This window comes from Falco peregrinus, chromosome 3 (assembly GCF_023634155.1).
Source record: "Falco peregrinus isolate bFalPer1 chromosome 3, bFalPer1.pri, whole genome shotgun sequence".
Lineage (NCBI taxonomy): Eukaryota > Metazoa > Chordata > Aves > Falconiformes > Falconidae > Falco > Falco peregrinus.
The window spans coordinates 97,418,789-97,439,411 of record NC_073723.1 but is presented as its reverse complement, the minus strand read 5'-3'; the positions used below and the strand labels follow the sequence as shown (position 1 = coordinate 97,439,411).

Here is a 20,623-nt window from a genome sequence, read left to right as displayed (position 1 = left end):
CAAATATGTTTTGTAAGATTTACAAGACACTGGCAGGAATGTCTAATGCATTTTATTTCATAAATCTACAGTCTGAGGCTGAACTGGGTGTACCAGAGGAACTGGTCTCACACACTGTCTTTTTGGACACAGCAATTTTTCACTGCTTCGCCAGGGATGCAATTCTAGCTTGGAGTGAGATATTGCCACTTAACAGCTCTTTAGTACGTACGTTGAACAAAGTGAGGCCTTGATCCAGCTGCTAGTGTACAAGACCCCACAGAGTAATTGTAATTAATTGTTGTCTTACCAGACAGAGAACTATACAGGCAAGACAGATGAGAAGGCCATTTCAGATCAAGAAGTTGCCTCCCTAAGTCAAAATTAAAGATACGTTCCAGTGGCACAAGAGGGTTTCTAAAGCCTCGTTTGCTGCTCTTTGTGACACATGGCTTGTGGGCAGCATCTTTCTTCTCAAATTAATTTCAGTCAGGAGGGTGAAACCTGCTGTGGACTTTGGTGGCAGGGCTTGTCAGCTTTTCATCAACTCTGCAAATGCATTCTGAAATGGTAAAAAATGACGCCTGAATCCAGTGTTTTACTTACGCTTGACACATGCTTTGGGCTGAAGGGGAAGTAGGGCACAAATTGGCAACAGAGGTTGCAGAAAAAAGGTTATGTGGAAATTACACTCTTCTCTGTTTCAACTTAATCTATTATAAAGCTGGTAATTCATCAGGGAAAACAGAGGCAAACTGGCAGCACAAATGACATGTCATAACAGTCATACTATGACAAGGGACAGATTGCCCTTCTGAGAATAGGTTATGAATATATGTTATGAGTACCAGAAAATGCTTGCAATCAGAAGTGTTAAGTGTGCAAATGAACTTAATGTTCTATAATGTCTGTAATAAAACTGAATAAAAAAAAAGCCAGGAATTAACTGCCATTTTAAGTCATAAGAACAACTGGGACTTGAATAGCTATTACATGCTCTTAATGTACCTTAAGACATATAACGTATTAACATGCACTAGATCTAGGTGAGGCAGTAACATGCAACCGCTCCTGCAGAGGGAAAAACAGAGGCAGAGAAGCTCAGCAGCTTTCTCAAGGTCAAAGACAGCTAAATGACTTCTGGCTTCCAGGCCAGTACAGAGGGACAGCTCACTTTTCCCTGGCAAGCTTCTGGCTCATTGGCAAAGCACCGATTTCAAGTACCAGCCTTCAGATATTGTTAGACTATCTGAATTCCAGAGACCTCATCTGTGAAAGCTAAAAATCCAGATTGCTAGAGGAGGGGGGGGATGTTTCAGTCTTTCATTCTTTGCTCCTGTCCACACTCATAGTCCTGGTAAGAGAAGAGTTTTGAAGTCTAAGAAAAGTTTACTGAGCAAAATGTGGAATTGATACAAACTGGTTATAGATGCAGTGAATATCCACGGAGTCTGGAGTTTCCACTGCACCAGGACCAAAGAAACTAGAGACAAGGAAGAAAAAAAAAATCGAGCAGAAAACCTGATCTGCACTTGTCTACATGATCCTCCCTTATTAAAAACAAAACACTATTCTAAATAATCCCCCAAATTAGCAGACTTTGCAGAATTATTACTGCAGCACCCTGGCAATTATTCTATAAAGTTGTAGGGTTCTTTCGAGATAAAGACTGGATCAGCAAAAATAAACGCTGCCAATGAACTTAGCATTCCCCAGCAGGTACCTCAGAGACTCGTCAGGCGCTTTCATCTCCTCAAGATTATTGACCCAACAGCAGTGACCCAGTACACTGTTATCTGCAAGGCACAGTAAAGCTCAGGATGTTGCTGCATACGCTATGCATGCAACAGATGGAAGTACACTACCAAAATTTAAATAAAGGAATGAAGATCTAGGATTTTGCAGTTTTAATAGGCCCTTAAGACCTCTGGGCTGAAGTGTCCAACCACAAATACTGCAGTATGATTTCTGTTGCATTTAATCAAGATTTTATACAATTAAGGGAAAAGAACTGCTGTCAAAAATAATAGAGAACAGCAGAATTTGGTGCAGATAATCCTGTCCCAAGTTAAATAAATATTTTTCAAAAGCCTGCACAAATCTTCAAGAAAAGTTAGCAAATTTACCAAGATCACAATGTGGCCTGAAAAGGCAATTAAAAAATTTAACAGCAAGTGTCAGGTCTGCAGACCTGTGAATACTTTGACATATTTTTACCTCTAAATACTAAGAAAATAACAACTGCTGTTGCAGAGGAAACAGCTATCACCTATTTTCTCCCTTGTGAATACAAAGGTTATTGATTTGTTTTGACAAGGAGAATAACTGAAGTACTCAATACTTTATTTCATGATTGAAATAATAGTTAATCAATGCAAAAAGGCTATGAGAAACCAACTGTCTGCAATATCATGAACTAGGATTAATTTTCATTTTAAATGTGAAATGTCAGTGCCACAACCTTTCCTTATTTTCTTCTGCAAAGGGAGGCAATTGCTTCATATTGGGAATTGCTTATCCAGTTTTTAACAAGCAGCAGAGCTACAGCACCAAATTAATAGTTAAAACCAAACAGCATCACCTTCTTTAAATCAGTTAAACTTATTTGTAGACATAAACATGACGGATGCCTAGAAATTGGAGCATTCATTGCTGTAGGGCAACAGATGTCACAATGAAGTCATACTCGGAGATGTCACTGGGCTCAGGATAACAAAGTGCCTTCTGCATGCAGTGTGAGCCAGCCAGTAGGACATCCGACCTGTGCTGGGGATGGCGTGGGCAGTGCAGCCCCAAAGGAGCCTTTGGGAGACACCAGCCACCCTCTGTGCTTGGTGCACCGAACCTTGGGGTGATGCAGATGCGTCCGATCAGCCCTGCCAGCAATGTGATAGTCAAGTGGGTAGTCACTGGGCTCAGGGAGAAATGTGAATGCTCTTTCCAGTCCTACCCCTACAGTCCTTTTACTGGTGGGAACAGGAATCCCCCCCACAGCCCTAGCAGTTTTTCCCCAGCAGAGAATTCCCCTGTGCTGCAGAAAGAATAGCCTTCCTGATGTAACCACAGAGGTCTCTCTATCCTGGTACTAAAATAAGCTGGCAGTGCGGGACAGCCTCTGGTCCCCTGACTGTTTTTTATGCAGTAAGAAGTATCTGCCATCTCTAATCAAATTATTTTCAACTATGCAATATAATGAAGATAACATTATCACAAAGAGGTACTGTGGCAAATCATTAGGCATTTTGTCCGTAGACCAAATATTTTACCTTGCTAATAGGATGATCTGCTGCTGCTGGAACAAGCTGGGTACAAAGCTGCCCTTGGTACTAAACAGAACATGTCATTTTTTGGACTACCTTCCCTATTCTGGGACTTGCTCAGTTTTCTTCTACAAGCTGAAATAAGATTTCCAAAGCTCGTTGATCTTGCAGGCTGTGAGGACAGCCTGCATTTGTACAAGATGCTTCACTTAGCCTATTTGGGGCAGCATTCAGAGATACTCACAAGGGACAGTAATAGAAAACAGCCCAAGGTGGGTAAGGCACATCTGACCAAATGTACAGTCTTCCTCCACATGCAAATGGCTAAGAAGGTAGCTGCTGTAGAACGGGTTAAATACTTACTTTAAGTTCAAACATATAATTTAATTTAAATTAATTGAAATAATTTCAATACTGCATTAAAACACCTCTTGAGTGACTTGTAAAAGAAGTCCTCAGCGGTTGTGTTCAAGCTAATTGGCAATACTAATCAGATGCCCTGGTTGAGTGGCACATTTGGTTTTTATTGCTCTTTTATGAATCTTTCACTTCCTTACCTTGTTTTTGCTGCTTCTCCACATAACCAGAGCTCTGCAGTTACGCAGTCTGCAGTATATATTGCAAGCCAGGCACGTCCTATTAAAATCTTCTCCACTGGCTGTGTTATCTACTTCCTTGAACAGGATAACGGGGTTCAGAAAATTCAGTCTTTTTCTCCTTCCTGCCACAAACCTGTCAAACAAGCCTGGAAAGGCTCTTTCCCTGTCTCTGTTTCTCCAGCAATGACTCTGCCCTGCAGTTGCTAGACCCCAGAGGAGAGGCCTTGTTCAAGTACTATCAGCAAAACTCAAGTGGCGTTACTGATGTTAGCAGGAAAGAGTGCACATCAACATGTAATTTTAAAAGTCGATCCATTACCTTTCTAGCCTTTGCATGGTCATGGCTAGCGTTTTGTTCAGTTCCTCTATCATCCGGCACCCTGAAGGGTGAATGGGCAATGTGCTGGAACCAGAAGGCAGGTGCTGGCTGTGGCTGCCATACTGGAGCTGGTGCTGGTGAGCTGCTAATTGGGAGGGCAGGACAGTATGATGGTGCTGGGTCAAAGGCTGCTGGGAGCTCTTCTGCGTGGAATAGGATGAGAGAGGGAGGTCTGGCCCCCCTAAAGGCATGCAAATCATGACTTTCTTTGGAGGTAGTGGAGGTGACAGTTTAACGGGCATACAAGGCAGTTTCACAGGAGCGCCAGGATCTAAAACAGAAGAAAGAGAGGCCCTAGTGTTAATTTTCATGTCAGTAAGATGGAGATCACAGTATCTGCCTGGGCGAGCAAGTTGCTAGTCACCACGAGAGTGCGTACCCCTTCCCTGCTGCAACAGACTACTGCACAGCCTGTGCCCAGCATGATCTTCAGAAAAAGTGCTGCTGTTTTGCAGCATTTCTGAATGTCACAAAAAGCCATCCCAGGGCTGTGTATGTCCCTTAGGAGACACGTTAAGCAATGCTTACCAGGGTTTGTGGCACCCTTTGATGCTTTAAAGCCCTAGCCCTCCAAAACAGCCCTGCGAGGTAAGTGCAACGTCTCCTGCTCAACAGGCGCACAAATAGGGGGAGAGCAATTCGGTGTCTGAAGTGACAGGGTGACTCACCATCATCACTGCTGGAGCAAAAGCTCAGGCATTCCTGGTCCTTCTCAGCCACTGCAGTGCAATTACTACAAGTCATATTTCTTACTGCTTTGTAACATGCAAAACATCTGGTGTCAAAAATCACATTACAGGGCAAGAGAGAAAAGAAATAGGCTTTGAATACTAAACAGGAGTGGTTTGGAAAAACGAAGGGTACAGGAGAAGAAAATTATAAAGGGCAGAAGACTGTTAGGACTAATGTTTTACAGAAAACTTGGCAGCCACTTTTCTCTGGACACGTGAACTGAATTTTAACCTTTTTAACTCTAGGCATGTTCATTGAATCCCATAGTTGAACTACAAAGAGTCCCCTGACTTCCATGAGAAATCAAGAGGTTCACAAGCAAACCTCTCTGCCGAGACTCAACTGCAGGATGGAGATTTTTGTAGTTGCATTGTGAAATGTTTTCAGAAAGGAGAAAAAGCAACGGGAGGGCTTGTAGTTCCCAAGACGGGTGTGGGAAATGGTCACAACACACACTACGAGCTAAACCGAGAGTAAATACACTGTGAGCTGCAGCTGTGAGTTTGTGTGTAGGAGGAAGGCCAGGCCCTTTCCAGCCTGGAATTTCACAGACATTTGGCTCTGCAATGCAGCTCTGCAGGCAAGGCTTGCGTGATCATTGACCTCTTGTTGCTTTACATCACTCTTCTTGTAACATGGTAAGAGAATTGAAGGGCCAGCATCTTCTTTTGACCCAACAAAGCTTGGGATTAAGACATTGCTCTTCATGTTTCAAAGGTCATCACCCTCCTGAGCGATACCAGATTTCTCAAGTCCTTTTCCAGATGGTTCTTTTTAGTACAAACTATGCTTTCCACCCTCCTGGCCTATTTTGGATATTGGCTGTATTAGTACCCATATCAGGGTGCCTGAAGTTGATGCTATAACTTTCAAGCACTAACACTTCTGGAACATTATTAAGGATAGTAATGTGGAAAAAGACCATGCACAGAGCTAAGCTCAGATACGCCATGAGACTTTTTTTAGTGCTAGTCATAGCTTCATTGCATCCACCGTATCCACTTCATACTAGTGCTTTTACCACTTTAGAAACAACACACTGACAGTAAGTCTTCCCTTTCTTCAAAGGACTTATAGGCTAATGACACAGGAGAGGCAAAGGGTGTGCAAAGACGAAGCAGAGGCATGGAGAGAAATGTCCACATTGCAGAGTGGGAGAGTTATAAAGAGTAGAAACCAAGCCTTTTGGCTTTCAATGCAATATCGCATCCACTCGACATGTTGTCTCTCAAAGGCAAAAATTCTTCTGATGGCTCCACCAAGGCTGAAATCTGACTGATGGGATTGCCAAAGCAAAGGGCACTGCCCTCTCCTCTAAAGCGGATTGCCTTCTGTACAGTAGAAAAAAAAGACTTTCAGGATTTTCTATTCAAGCACAGGAAGGTCTCCAAGTTACCGTGTTTTTCTTACGTCCGCATTATCTGTGTACATTTCCTCTTTGTATCCTGCATAAAAGAACACACCTCTTCAAGAAAAGGTAAATAACAGAGAGAGTAAATTGTATAGAGCCCTGAGAATAAGGCTCCTATGGGATTTATAGTAACAAAGTGTTTTCATATATTTGTTCTGCAGGCACTTTCACTTCTAGAGCTGGTCCTGAATTACAAAGCCTCCATTGAGATCTGCAATTCCATTTTGTAAAGCGCAAGTCTGACTGCTGGTTTTAGATCCTTTTCTGCTGTATCTCAATTAAAGTCCTCGTTTGACAGTGCCTGTGCCTGGACGTCCCACCACTCTGTGTATGATGCCTGGGAGCCATCCTTAATGGTGAATTCAAAGAGATCCCAATGGCAGGCATCTCTTGCTTGTGACAAAAGAATAACTGCGAGTATCAGCTGGGCTCTCTGCCTTCTGTGATCCTGAAGATTAGAGGAACATTAGATGTTGGGAGCGAGTATCATGTGCCAAATGGTTCCAGTATAAAGCAAACAGGAATACTTCCATCTTTCTTCTAAAATATAGTGAAAATTTATTTCTTTTCTTCAAGCATTCATCTAGCAGAGTTGTGACACAGGCACTGCAGAATTGGAGTTGTACAGGAGAACAAGTCTGGCTTAATTATCTTGAGTAACCACATACTCCATCATGAATTAGATGTGCATACTCTGGTTCCCACTCTTCATAACAGAGGTATGGACCTTTAGTTTCCTCTTAAATTTAAAGAAATCCTTCACATCAACGTGTTTTCAGTGGTATCACAGCTAGGTGACTCTACTTCCACCGGAAACCTGCCAAAAATCTTGTCCATTATTTTTAACATAAGGCTTTATTCAGACCAACTGTGTGTCACACCCAGGTTCTTGAATCTGTCTGAATATGGTCCTAATACCTAAATAGAACCTTGGGAATGAACCAGAGGCATTAAATCTACTTGTCTGCCCTTCCTTTTCTACTTGGGTGTTAAAAAACGATGGCTAAAAGGAGAACGACTGCAATGGGAGGACAGTTCGATCCATTTGCTCAGAAACGTAACAGTATATCCACACCGACATCAGTAACGGAGACCTTGTACTGCGAGTTTTGGTGCATGGTCAGATCAGTGAGTGTGCTGAGCAGCTAGGGCCTTGCTCAAATCCATGGGCTCCAGGCATGCACTTGGAAACCGTGCTACATCATCTGGAGTAAAGGAGGGAACAACTTCTCCCTGCGTGTAAAAGTGAGATGACTACATCTTACAACTTGCTTCTCTGTTTGTTTTAATTTTACAATATATGTGATACATGAATCAGGGATGGAAACAGTTATTGCCTCCAGCATGGAATATCCATCAGACATGGACGTCTGTAGATGAGTAAGAAGCTGGACAGCAGAAATATAAACAAGGAATCTGTGATAAGTGTCTTCTCAATGGAACATTACCGGAGTCTTAAATCACTGCACAAAGCACTCGTGACAGAAAAGAAGCAAACTGTGTGAAGCCAGGTGTGCAAGTCTGATTAATCTCTTTTGGCTGAGGTTCTTCATGCTCAAGGGAATAATGAGCAATTTTGCAAGACGTTGGCTCTCAGCGGGGTTGTGACCACTCAGCACTGTGCATGGTTAAGTAATAACTGTGCCAGAACTGATGAAAGCGATGTTAGGCATCAACCTTCCCACTGCTGATGACAATAAATTACTTAAAAGATAGTTGTGGTTGCCACAATATTTGCTGCACATTACACCTTTGACAAGCAGGTCAGCCCTTACCCCTTCCACATCGATCATTTTGCTAATACCTACAGTTGGTAGCGTTTCCTTTTGGGTTTTTAGGAGATAGCTAAATGGACTTCTATTTGCTGCATGGAAGGTTTGTTCATGCATGGCTCTTCTGACGTGCTTGTGGTACACCGGGGCTGCACACAGCACACCTCGTCCGATGCTTCCTAGACACTGAACGTGGCTGGAGAGTTGGTCGGCCCACGTTGCAGATACAGCTGTTGCAGATAGGGTGCTGGGAAGGTCTAGAAGTATGGCAGCACATGTTGCTGCAGTGGGGCTGGTAGAAAAGCTCATTTAAATCCCCAGATTCTGCCCTGGCACAACTGCTGCATGAAGACACCGGGTGTGCCTGGGAATCCTGGGCTTGTGGCAGAGCTGGCTGTGTTTGTCATCCTGCCAGTGGCAGAAATGCTCTTTCTGGACTTCATGTGACACCAAACAGGAGCCAGCATCATACCCTGACAGCAAGGAAGGCCAACAACCTCCTGAGTTGTATGGATAGAAGCACAGCCAGGAGTTCAAAGGATTATTCACCTTCTATTCAGCACTCAGACTGCGTCTAGATCGCTGTGCCAAGCTAACTTACCAGGAAAGTAACTTTCCAACTCCCAGGAAAGACATCAAAACCCCAGAACGAGCTGAGCAGAGGGCCACCGCAATGGTTGAGGGCACCTGGCCTGTAAGGAGAAGCTGAGAGACTGGGGCTCGTTCAGCTTAGAGAAGAGAGAGCTGCAAGGGGAACAGCTAACAGCAGCCTCCAGTACCTGTGAAGAGGTTCTGAGTAAGGTGAGGCCAGGCTCTTCACAGCAGTCCATGGTGGGAGGAGGAGAGACAGTGGGCAAAGACCGAGACAAAAGAGGTTCAAGACTGGGTTATAAAGAAAATGTTTTCTCCCATGAGAAGAGCCAAACAGTGGAGCAAGTTTTCCCAGGCAGGTTGTGCAGCTGGCATCCTTTGAAGGTTTTCAGGACCCAGCTGGACAAAACCCTGAGTAACCTGGTCTGATCCTGCTTTGAGCAGAGGTTGGACTAGAGACTTGCTGGCGTTCCTTCCCTCCTGAATGACCTTATAGGGTGACCTTTGCTGTACTATCTACAACAAGTAATACAACTCGTCATAGAGTTAACCAGTTACTCTTCAAATTCCATCCTAGTAATTAATTTTGTACATTAATGGGCTTAAAAAAAAAAAAGGGCAGATCCCAGTGTGGCCTGCTGAGGGAGCTCCATGGTGGAAATGAGGTGATGTGCCTGATATTTGCTGGTAGCGTTTGGACAAGTAACTTTCACTTTTTCAGGTCTTCTCTCCGGGAATCACTTGTGCCTGAACAGCGAGAGTCTCTTTTCTTATTTCAACGAGTTTCTGAACTTGTCTTCATAAAGACAAGTTAAAAACTGTTCTCAAAGATTTGCCATGCATCTCCAGGGAAGATTTGAGACAGAAATTCTTTGCTGTTCTTCTGCACCACGTATGCATCCAAGGTTCAAGTTGAATTTGCAGCACACAAGCAAAGCATGCTTAGCCTAAAGGTTGAAATGTACAGCTCTGCATAAATTCACATGCAGAGCCTTGAAGAGGGTTTCAAAGATGAGAAGATGTCCTGATGCCTATACGTGCTAGGCACTCCCCCCTCCAGGTAGCAGCATGCAGAGGAAGGATGGAAAGAGCAACCTGGGGTGCTGCCCCTGGGGGTGCCGGTGAAGAAGAGCTGCTTTTGCTCTGCTGCTTCTCTTTCAAGCACCACAGTGAAAAGAGAATTGTCCATTGCCCCCCGCCCCCCCCCCCAGGAATGCAACCTATCTTCACGAACACAGCCTGCCAGAGGTACCATCACAGAGGAGGAAGGTTGTGGATAATGTCTTGGGCTCACCTACAGAGAAGCCTTCTGAGACACACGTGACTTGCATCACAAAATACTGCAGACAGTATTTACTGGATAAATTGTAGTTGTAAATACTTTTATAATGCTGTAACTAATGACCAGCTGTGTTGTGGCAATGCAGCAGGACACCAGGCATGCATGTTCTCAAACTTCATCCTTGGCTTGTCTGCATTACCAGAAGTAAATTTTGGGGACTTGTTAGATTTCCACTCTGTTAAATGTTTGCCTCTAATCATGAATAGCTCTTACTTTACAGAGACATAACTAGAAAGCACAATCTCAGAACAAAAAATGTGCTATGCCTGTCCTCAAAATCTTGAATGAAGCAAGCAAGAAAATGCAAAAGTGTCTTCAAAGCTTAAATACAATAGCTGAGTGGCCAGGTATGACCAAGGCTATGCCCTACTATAGTATTAGGCTAAATCTGGGCTCAAATACACCCAGGTGTTGCTGAGATCCCAGCTTAGCAGCATATATTTTGCTCTCTGATGTTTCAGCAGACTTCATGGGTTACTGGCAATTCAGTTGTTTGAATGCAGAATATCTGAATAATTTCAGAAAACATCTGTGCTGGTGAGAAGTAACAGCTTAATGAATCAAGATCAAAAGGAGCTTTACACCACTGGGGTATGTTGTCTATCAAATCAGATATGACCAGTCTTCTTGTCACTTTTGGGCATTAAAGATTTTATGATAATCTGGGGACTTTACCCCAGTAGTCCAATTAAATTTGGTCCCAGTTGGTTATTTCAGCTTCTCCTACATTTTCAATGGAGTGGGCTACGAGTGTTGTCCTAAATGCCTGGGTTCTGTAGGTGGATACTTGAGAATTAAAATGATGAAAGAAATGCTGTGCATGAATGTTGTCTAATAATAATCATATCTGAAATCCAGTAGAAGGCTCACCAGGAGGTGACTGGCCAACAGAAAACGCAGAGCAGTGACACAACGGTATCAAAATAGTTAAGGACCCTGTTTTTCTCCCAGGGTTGCCTGTCTTCTAGGGCTGTGTGGGTGCTTCCACACCCAGTGCTGTGATGGGGGTGTTCCCTGAGGAGGCAGCATCATCAAGAGCATGGGCGGTGGCGTGAGGCAAAGCACACAGCATCTTCCGCAGCAACGGTGGCACCATTCCCAGTGGCTGTTCTGCAGTCTGCTCTTGGCTCTGTCCCTGTTTCTGCACTGTCCCGTCCCCCCAGTACCTCAGCCTTGGGAAGAAGCATGCCAAGGCTGTGTGATTTGTATTTGCTAGAGGCAATTCTCTCTTCCTTTCACCTTTAAAATGGATTTTTTCTTTTCATTCTCCCCAAAATTAAATGTGCTCTTACATGTTTATTTTATGCCTGCTCTTTTATGTGCATTTCTTATCAAGGGAAAGGCCAATCTTTGTCTTGGCAAAGGCAGATAGATATTTGAGATGGTTCATAAATGCTTTCAGAGGTGAGGAATGTTTCTTTTTCCATATCTAAAACCTGTTTTATGTCCTTTGCCAAACCCTGAAAGTCAGTGTTTGTGCCTTTATTGAAGAACTTTGGGATAAGTTCAGAGCAAGACGGTGGTCAGACTCAAAGGAAGCTTTTCTTTCCTCAAGTTTTGCATTTAAAATAATTATTTTTTTTCCTTTTTGCTGCTGACCATGCCTGTAGTAATTTTATAATATATGTTTGTATAAAACATATTTCTATTAAGTAAATGTACATAATTACACATACGCATGCATATATATGTATCTGAAGACAGAAGAGGTGCTTCTGCATTTTCAGATGTGTACCTGAACCCTTCACAAGATCACATCTCCCCTCGCAGTCTTCTGAAACAGAGCTACCAGACCATTTAATGACCATCACTCCCCACCAGCCATGCCCAGTCTGTCTTAGTTTGTCCTTCAACCTTCTCACAAAATCTTCACAGAAAAATGTGTATGCAACAAGAATGGAAAAATCTTCACCTCAAATGCCAGAATTCAGATTTTACTTGTTTTCTCACACACAACCTGAGGATGTCTCTGGAGTAATTAGTAAAACAATAGCATTAATTCTGCTTCTCACTGATGAGGGTGCTTCACTAGGATTGATTGCTCATTTCCAAAGATTATACACAGCTAAAATAATTACCAGTGGAGAACACAAGGCACTGACTAATATGTATATCTTTTAGACCACCAAAGTAAATGGACCCTTAAGACTAAGTTTAATACTTTTACTTACAAGGTATGTATAAATGAGGCTTTCAGTTCCACCAGGATTAACTGTCAATTAAACTAGAGCCCTATGACTAGATCTGAATCTCTGCTCCTTTCCCCTCGGGGTTCTGTATATGTGCGTACAAGAGTCTGTCTATATGCACATACAAGAGATTATTTAGGAACTGGATGACAGACCACTAAAGGCCACCACAAAGTCTGAGAAGCCACAGTTCTGCTTCACTTTCATTGGAAAGCTGTTACCATCAAGCAATTGACTGACAGCTTGAGCCTGATTCTACCTCACAGAAAATTTCCAGTTGCAATAAAACCCCACACCAGAAGCCCTGATCCTTTGATCCTCCTGCTATCTCTCACAGAAGAAAGGCTTATGAATGAGGACATTTAGTACCTGAGTTTTTTCCTATGCTATTCTTATTTTTTTATTTCTTCCATGTTGGCCTAATTTCTGAGCAGCTTCTTTTAATTGGGACGAAGTGTTAGGGGAGATCATAGGAAGCTGGTTTTGTCCTCACCTGAAGCCATTAGCACCGCTGCCTGGCTTTGCAGGCTGAAGAACTGCCCATTCAGTTTGTAGGATAAGGCAAAACGTTAACTATTATGTGTAGATTTTGGCAGGCAAGAAAGTAAAGAGGTTTCACATAAAATGAACGAAACTATACAGAACAAAACTGTGTGGTCATCCAAACAGAAACATGAAGACACTACGTAGAGATATGAGAGAAAACCAGAACATGCTCTTTCCTAATAAGCTCTTTCCTGATACATATCTTAACCTGAATAAAATGGGTATTACATGTCAGGGAAAAAAAAAAACCCAAAACAAACTAGAATGTAGTAATGTGGGCTGAGCATCTCTCACATCAGCTTTGAAAATACCAGAGCAGCATTAACACAAAAAAACTGACCCAGTGAGGAGAGCGGTAGCTGCCCCAGTACAGAGATGCACCTCACCTCGTCTTGAACTCAGGATTTTGAGGTGCTGCCTCCTGGGCAGCAGCTGCAATTACCAGCAGACTGTTCAAAAGGTGCAGTCAAGCATTTAGGAAACCGTTTTTGGTCTGTGTAAACATAGCCATCCTTTGCTGCAGTGTTCTAAATGACAGACTTGAGAGAGGAGAGCCACCAGTCCTCCTTCCACATGTACCTAGAGCTCTGAATCCCAAAGAACCTTGTGGAAACATCTGGAATGCAAAAAAGGAGCCTGTATTGTCTACTGTTGCTAGCTGCTGTGCAGTGAGAGGTGAACTGCAGCACACCAAACCCCTGGGCACTGGGCCCTGGTGCTGCCCATCATCACCAGGACTCACCAGTGGGAGGGGAGCAGTCAGAGCAGGGGTGGGAAGGGGGAGCAGCTGGGCAGGCAGTGTGAGCAGGGAAGCAAAATGGCAAGAAGCCATGGGACAGAATGGCCTGTGTGAGGATCAAGGGGGCAAGTAAAAGACAAACACATGGGAAGATACAGGGTGTGCGCAGGGAGTGGAGAAGCAACAAAGGGCGAAAGGAGAAAGCAAAACTCTTCCTTTGCCCTCAGCTCTCACCTCTTTTCTCATTAAAGGCATTTAAAGACATCCTAGTATTTTTCTGACACTTCCTTTCCCATCAAAGCACATCCTGCAATTTTGGCGGTGATGGTAGGTCTTGATGAGTAGGAGTGAGGAGGGTTAGGAAACACAGCGGCAGTCTTAGGTGATTACAGCTGAGAGGGGAAGTGCCCTGAAGTAACCTTGATGAAGGTATAGTCTGAAGATGCTTCGTGATCCCTGCCCTCGGTACCAGACAGATACATCACCGGTACACACCACAACTCGTGCAAACAGGGTTACAGAAGGAGGAAGGATGGGAGAACCTTGCTGGAAGGGCATGTCTTTCCTAGAAGGGAAATGGTGGTGCTGAGGGTCCAGGAACACCTACTTACCAGTTAAGTGGCTGGCAATCCTGGCAATAGGTTTAGGAGGCAGGGCAGGGGGCTGTTTGAGGAGGGACAACTGTTTCACTGGGGTGTCCTCATGGTCTCCAGGGAAAGCGGCAGATTTTTTGGGGGGAAGTAGCAGGACTGGCTTAGCTGTAGGATCTTGGGACAGGAGGACGCCGGATTCATTGGATGTGGGGCTCTCTTCAGACACTGGAGGACACAACCACATCATAGACGCAACAACGTTACGAGCAAAGCAGCGGCGGATACAGCCGTAGTAAGACGAGAAAAGCAAAGCAACAATGCAGATTAAGAACGACTAATAGATTTCACTCAAACATCGTATAACATAGAAAGTAGAGGAGGAAGAAAGAGAGAAAAAGAGAAAGAGTAACACACATCTACACAACAGCCAAATTTCCCCTTACCTCTGACAGAAGCCAGCTCCCTTCTGCCAGGCTGGGACAAATTCCCACATCTTGAACACAAGTCAAGAGCCTTAAAATGTCACATCTCAGATGGTCTGTCACCACAGCTTGCCCAGGACCAGATATGTTAGCAGGTGGTATCTAAACTTATCCTACACATGTAAAAGCACCTCACGGGGCTTACTCCATTTCAGAGAGGCCGCACAGCTGTGTGAGATCATGGATGAACACTTCCACAAGTCGCTTCAGTTGAGTTTACTTCACTCGACCTTTGGCCACAGCTCTCAGCATGTGCTGCAGGAAGAGGAGCTAACCTAGATGTACAGCATTGCTGTGCTTCTGCATGGGCTGGGGAAGAAGCGCAGACAGCCTCACCTAGGGCAGGGCAGGGCAGCTGGCTGTGTTAGCTACTGAAAGATGCATGGTGCAAATGCCACCCAACACCACGCGGCAGCTGAAGGGCGTGATGTTGTACCCTAGGGTTTAAAAACGTTGTCAGCTCTCTGTCCTAGAGCTCGTTGGCACAGCTGAGACATAGCTGGAGAGTTAGGAATCTGCTCTAAAATGCTCACAAAGGGCAGGGACTTTGCCTTGCTCACAAAGAGGTTACTTGTGTAGAAGTCGAGTTTACTTCTACGCCGAGTCAGTCAAAATTTCTCATGGAGCATCCCGTAACAATCTGTATGCTGTCACCTTCACCACCAGAAAACTTTCATCTTTGACAAGGATATTTCAGGGCTAGACACCATGTGTTAGAAGTCAAAAACTTGTTTCAAACAGCTTAGAGTACCTACATCATAATGTAAATGAGACGTTACCTGTCCCGTCCATGATCTCTGTGGTTGGGAGCACCTCGTATGAGCAAGGTTCCCCAGGTGCTGGAACAGACTCCAGTTCTGCTAGGGCTGGCAGGGATACCTGGCTGGAGCTCAGCACTTGCCCAGAGCCCAGAGGCTGCCCATTCTCCAAAGCTCCTTCTTCATTTGGTATGGAAAGTTCCCCATCTGTTTATAGTTGGAGGAAAGCAGAATGACAACAGAAGACACATAAATAAGATGCAGAAAGAATTCAAAATGAAATCTGCTATATCCATTGCTTGCAAATGAGGAACTTGAACTGAGATCCTGTATGTATACATGTATTGGGTTTGCGTGGCAATGTTTTGGTGGCAAGGTGACTACAGGGGTGGCTTCTGTGAGGAGCTGTCAGAAGCTTCCCCTGTGTGCAATGGAGCCAGTGCCAGCCGGCTCCCAGATGGACCCACCGCTGGCCAAGGCTGAGCCCATCAGTGATGGTGGTAGCGCCTCTGGGACAGCATGTTAAGAAGAGAAGAAAAAAAAATCTGCACCAGTGGGAGAGCGACAGCCCTGCAGCCCCCCGGGCCAGGGCAGGAGGAGGCAGGGGGGCTCCAGGCGCTGGAGCAGAGGTTCCCCGGCAGCCCGTGGTGAAGCCCCCGGCCGGGCAGGCTGTGCCCCCAGCCCGGGGAGCCCCCGGGGGAGCAGATCCGCCCCTGCAGCCTGTGGGGACCCCACGCCGGGGCAGAGGCAGGGGGTGAGGAGCCCCCCGAGGGGCAGGAGCAGCAGGGACAGCTGTGATGGACTGAGTGCAGCCCCCATGCCCCGTCCCCTGCGCCGCTGGCGGGGAGGGGGGACAGAAATCGGGGGTAAAGTTAAGCCCGGGGAGAAGGGAGCGGTGGGGGAAGGTGTTTTAAGGTTTGATTTTATTTCTCGTTATCCTACTCTGATTTGATTGACAATAAATTTAATTAATTTTCCCCAAGTCGAGCCTGTTCTGCCCATGACGCTAATGGCTGAGCGATCTCCCTGTCCTTATCTCAACCCACAAACCTTTCGTTATATTTTCTCTTCCCTGCCCAGCTGAGGAGGGGAGCGATAAAGTGGCTTTTCCGAGCACCCGGCCTCCAGCCAGGGTCAACCCACCACAATGCAGAAGACACAGGGATAAGGATCAAACCAATATGGTTTGTATCTCAAAAACACAACTTGTGCAGAGCAATTATTGGAGATGTCCAACTGTGATGCTTTGTCCACAACAGTTTCAGGGAAGTCTGTTGGCATTCCACTTGCCTTCAGGGGTTATTAAGATGTGGGAAAGGTCTGCCACATATCTGTGTTGACCCTTTGCTTACCCTAGGACTGTCATTATGATCCATGGTCTAAGCTGGATGGTTCCTGGCCATCCTCCACCCATGGGGCCAGGTGGCCCCATCCAGGGCCGCAAAATGTCTTTTCCCTCTGTCTCTGTTAAAGCTGGGAAGTCAGGAATGAGAAAGGGCTGGAACTGAAGCTACAGAGCTTTCTTAAGGAATTCTAATACATACAGTACATAATTTATAATATTTTAATAATAATAACAAGAATTACTCTCTTCCCTTACACCAATTTTTATGCAGTAAGGGACACAAACAAAATCACAGAAGTATGTCCCTATTTTACACACAAATAAAAACATTACAGCTCCCAGCATCAAGATTTTAAGTAAGGCACAGAATAATTTTTGTAGTTGCCTGGTATAAGATCTTGACACTGGGATATAGCAGATTCCATTTAGAAAGTCTGTTTTTAAAGTTATTAATATCTCCTCTATCTGAGCAAAATTTCTGTAACAGCAGCTGGTAGGTTCTTTCCTATTAAACGCCACTTCACGTTAGAAATAATAAAGAACAGAAGCAAGGGATCAGATCATTCTCTGTGGTGTCAACCTGCATGATTTTTATCTCAGAACTTGTTACGCACAGCACTCTGGTACCTGGAGGCAATGACTACACGGATATCTCAATTACATTTTTATAAAGCAAAGTGTTCAGCCCCTATGGTTATGAGTGGAAGCCTGAAAATATAACCAGAATGTGACCTGTAAGGCTAAGAACCAACAGGCAAATAATCGGAGCCTAATTTTAGCATGCATTTAAATTATTTTTTAAGTCTAATTCAGGATTTCAGGATCTGGTTCTTGATTTTTGGGCACCTCTGATTAGCCCTATTACTGCTCAATGTACTGAGCAGAGATGTCCATCGTTCAGGTGAGTGCACATTTTCCCCTCACAGGGCTAAGAACTGCAAAACGCTTTGGCAAACAATACTGAAAAAAGAAAAAGTCTCATTTAGGTGTTAGGACACAGCAATTAAAAGTCTGAAAGCATGCCAGCTGATACGTATTCTATGTTGCTGCCTTTTAAAGTTTCTGCACGGTGAGTGAAGATGGTCTCCTACTTATTTTGGAATTATTAGAAGTACCAAGGTCTTGACTTTCTTGTTTTTGTTGGAGATTGTTGAAGACCTAGAGCGCTATTAAGGTACATGGTCACATCGTACTAAAGTGAAACTCAACTCACGGCTTTCACAGCAATCACCTGAGCTGGCTAAAAGGTGGCAACATTAATCACCACTGAAGGTTTTGGCCATTTGTTCGCAGCACAGCCTCCTTCTGACTGCTGTGGTCATTCAATACAAACCCATTTATTTCCCTAGGCAGCAAAAAATCCAACAACAGTTCAGCCAGTATTTAAACTGAATGTTTTTTGACTTAGCTGTTTCAATGGAAATGCTATGTATTCTGTGCTTGCTCTGTCTCCCTTTTATAAACACACACCTTCACACGTGTTTGGGACAGGGGCTGCTCTTGTCTCAGCTACCTGGATTCATGAAAGAGCCTAATTGTTTCTTATGCAGAGCAACTGTTTATTGAATGAAAGGCAGCTATTGTGTCCAGCAATATTCATTAATTCAGTGCAGGACTAAATTTGCCCGTCATTGTGAGCAGACAAAAAGTACGCACGATAAACCCAGTAACATTTATTTTTTGAAGGGATGCCTACACATTTTTTAATGAAGTGGGATGTCCACCATAACATGCTGAACATCTTGTAATCTTACTGTCTTAAATGCACCTCGTGCTTCCCAGGTTATATTCAGCATGACTGAAGAAGACAGCATTCAAACGACGCGTTGAAGATTTACAATTGCAAAAAAGTAACACGTGAGATAAAAGTCCAGCTTTTACTTTTTGTTGTAATAACAAGCAGGCCAGCTCTCTGTACTGCCAGCGTAACTTCTTCTAATCTTACCTCTGAATGTCTCCAGTCTTTGTTTAGACTCTAAAACTTGTCCTTGGATTTGAATGCAATCATCAGACATGACACAGAATGACTGACACATACACCCTAAATCAGAGCTTGCTTAAAGAAAAGCTACATGGGGAGCTGCTCAAGTACAGTGAACAGATTAAAGATGTGGATAAAATAGTTTGGAGAATAAAGAATATCTTAGTGTGAATTAATCCTGGATCAGAGACATGCTTGACAACCAGATATAAAAGGCAAATTACTTAATATTTTCCAAGTACTAAAAGCTATTCTGGTTAGCTGACATACAAATGAAAGGAATCCTGGTAATGCAATTATTACACTTACAGGAACCGGTTATAAATTTAAAGTTAATTTTGCACAGTGATAACATATGTAATCTTTTGCTCTCACATTTGCTAAATCCTTTGCTGTGTTTTCACAGAGCCTGCTGCTACTTAGCGGAGAATGACTTCTCCTGAACGCAGGAGCTTTGGTAGTGTGAGTCTGGAGGGGACCAGGGAGGGTAGCCTGACCCCTGCAGCGATGGGAGCACGCGAAGGCTGCTCTTCTGGTACTCAGGAGGTTTTGCACACCTGAAGTCACTGAAAAAAACGGACCTCAGAGGAAACCCTCCGATGCAGTGGACTCTACCCAGACACTTTGATTCACCTTAGCATGTGAAAATAACAGCATGGGGCGAAGGCCCAGAAATACATAGCTATAAGCTCAAAACATGTGGCCCCTAAGCATGGTGTGTATTCCTGAACTCACCTGCCATTTCCACTTTCAGGTACGTCTTAAAACATCACCTGTCGTGGAGCAGCCTGCAGTGCACCACACCGACCAACACCGACCATTCCCTTTGTTGCTCTTTATGGGAGTTCTGCCTACTCTCCCTGTGGCTTTTCACTCCAAATACTTTGGACAGGGAACTCGCGTATCTGCAGAGTGCCATGCTCACGCACTCCTCCCACAGACAACTGGCTACAGAAGTCAAAATGACAAGGAGAGTTCAAAATCCTGGGTCATGTTCCACTTCCGCTCAAGTCTCCTTGAGTACTTGCCTACTCTCAAGTAAGACTGTCCAGGCAAAGCATCCTTGATGGCAAAGGCCAGGAAGGGCAGAGAAAAAATCATGTCCTTCTCTGCTGTGGCCCCTATGGGCTAGGGGACAGAAACCTGGCATGTGGCCAAGGCCTGTCCCTGGGGCTGTTTCCCAGCCTCGGTGGCTACCTTAGCACAGTGGCTGGGATCCTCCTTGCCTTCAGTCTCTAAGCAGACCCCCAGTTTTGTGGGATCCCATGGAGCTGGAGACAGGCTGACGTATGGATGTCCTCCCTGCTTCTGGAGGAGGTCAAAACTTTTCAACATCTGATTTCACAGAAGCACAGCTGGCTCTCTGGTGGCTGCCATGCCTTTCTCCTTGCTGCATTCCCAAAGCAACTTCTTCAAACTTACGCACACATACTGCCACAAAACCTGCTGTAGCACCTAAGTGCAACACGTCCAAATTGTGTCAGCATTTAAGTAACCTGAAATTTAGGCGTAAAACCATCATTTTGATTAGGTAGAGTAGAAAAATACAGAAATCTAAAAGATGAATACTGCCCATGCTTCCTTGAAGAACCATTTTACCAGTGCCTCGGGAGCAAGCGATCAGTACACATTCAGAAATTTCTCACTACAGGCAATCTCATCTACGTTCAGATAAAAGAAGAGCTATCAAAAGACTAAAAGTAGATTTAATTCTTTGACCGACACCATGGAATAGTGGGCAATTCTAAAGGCAGATGTTTTTGGGAAGGTTCCAGCTCCATGAGAAAATCAAACCTGTTTATCTACGCATAGGAGCAACGGTATAGCAAAAAGGTGAGTTCATCTAAATGCTGTGGTATCTTCTGTGTTGCAGGTGGAAGCCTTGTTTTTAACTGCTCAGCACCGCCTGCCCACAAACTATTAGA

At 44.3% G+C, this 20,623-nt stretch overlaps 1 protein-coding gene across 2 annotated transcripts in view; it reads right to left on the bottom strand.

The window, feature by feature from the left end:
- The window catches only part of PHACTR1 (phosphatase and actin regulator 1), a 301,149-nt gene that overhangs the window by 53,694 nt on the left and 226,832 nt on the right, over positions 1 to 20,623 (bottom strand). For both annotated transcript variants that reach the window (XM_055798198.1, XM_055798197.1), the window contains exons 4-6: positions 15,394 to 15,579; positions 14,151 to 14,357; positions 4,158 to 4,488 (exon numbers count right to left, since the gene is read on the bottom strand). In XM_055798198.1, the coding sequence (XP_055654173.1) occupies positions 4,158 to 4,488; positions 14,151 to 14,357; positions 15,394 to 15,579 (724 nt within the window). The remainder of the gene's footprint in view (positions 1 to 4,157; positions 4,489 to 14,150; positions 14,358 to 15,393; positions 15,580 to 20,623) is intronic.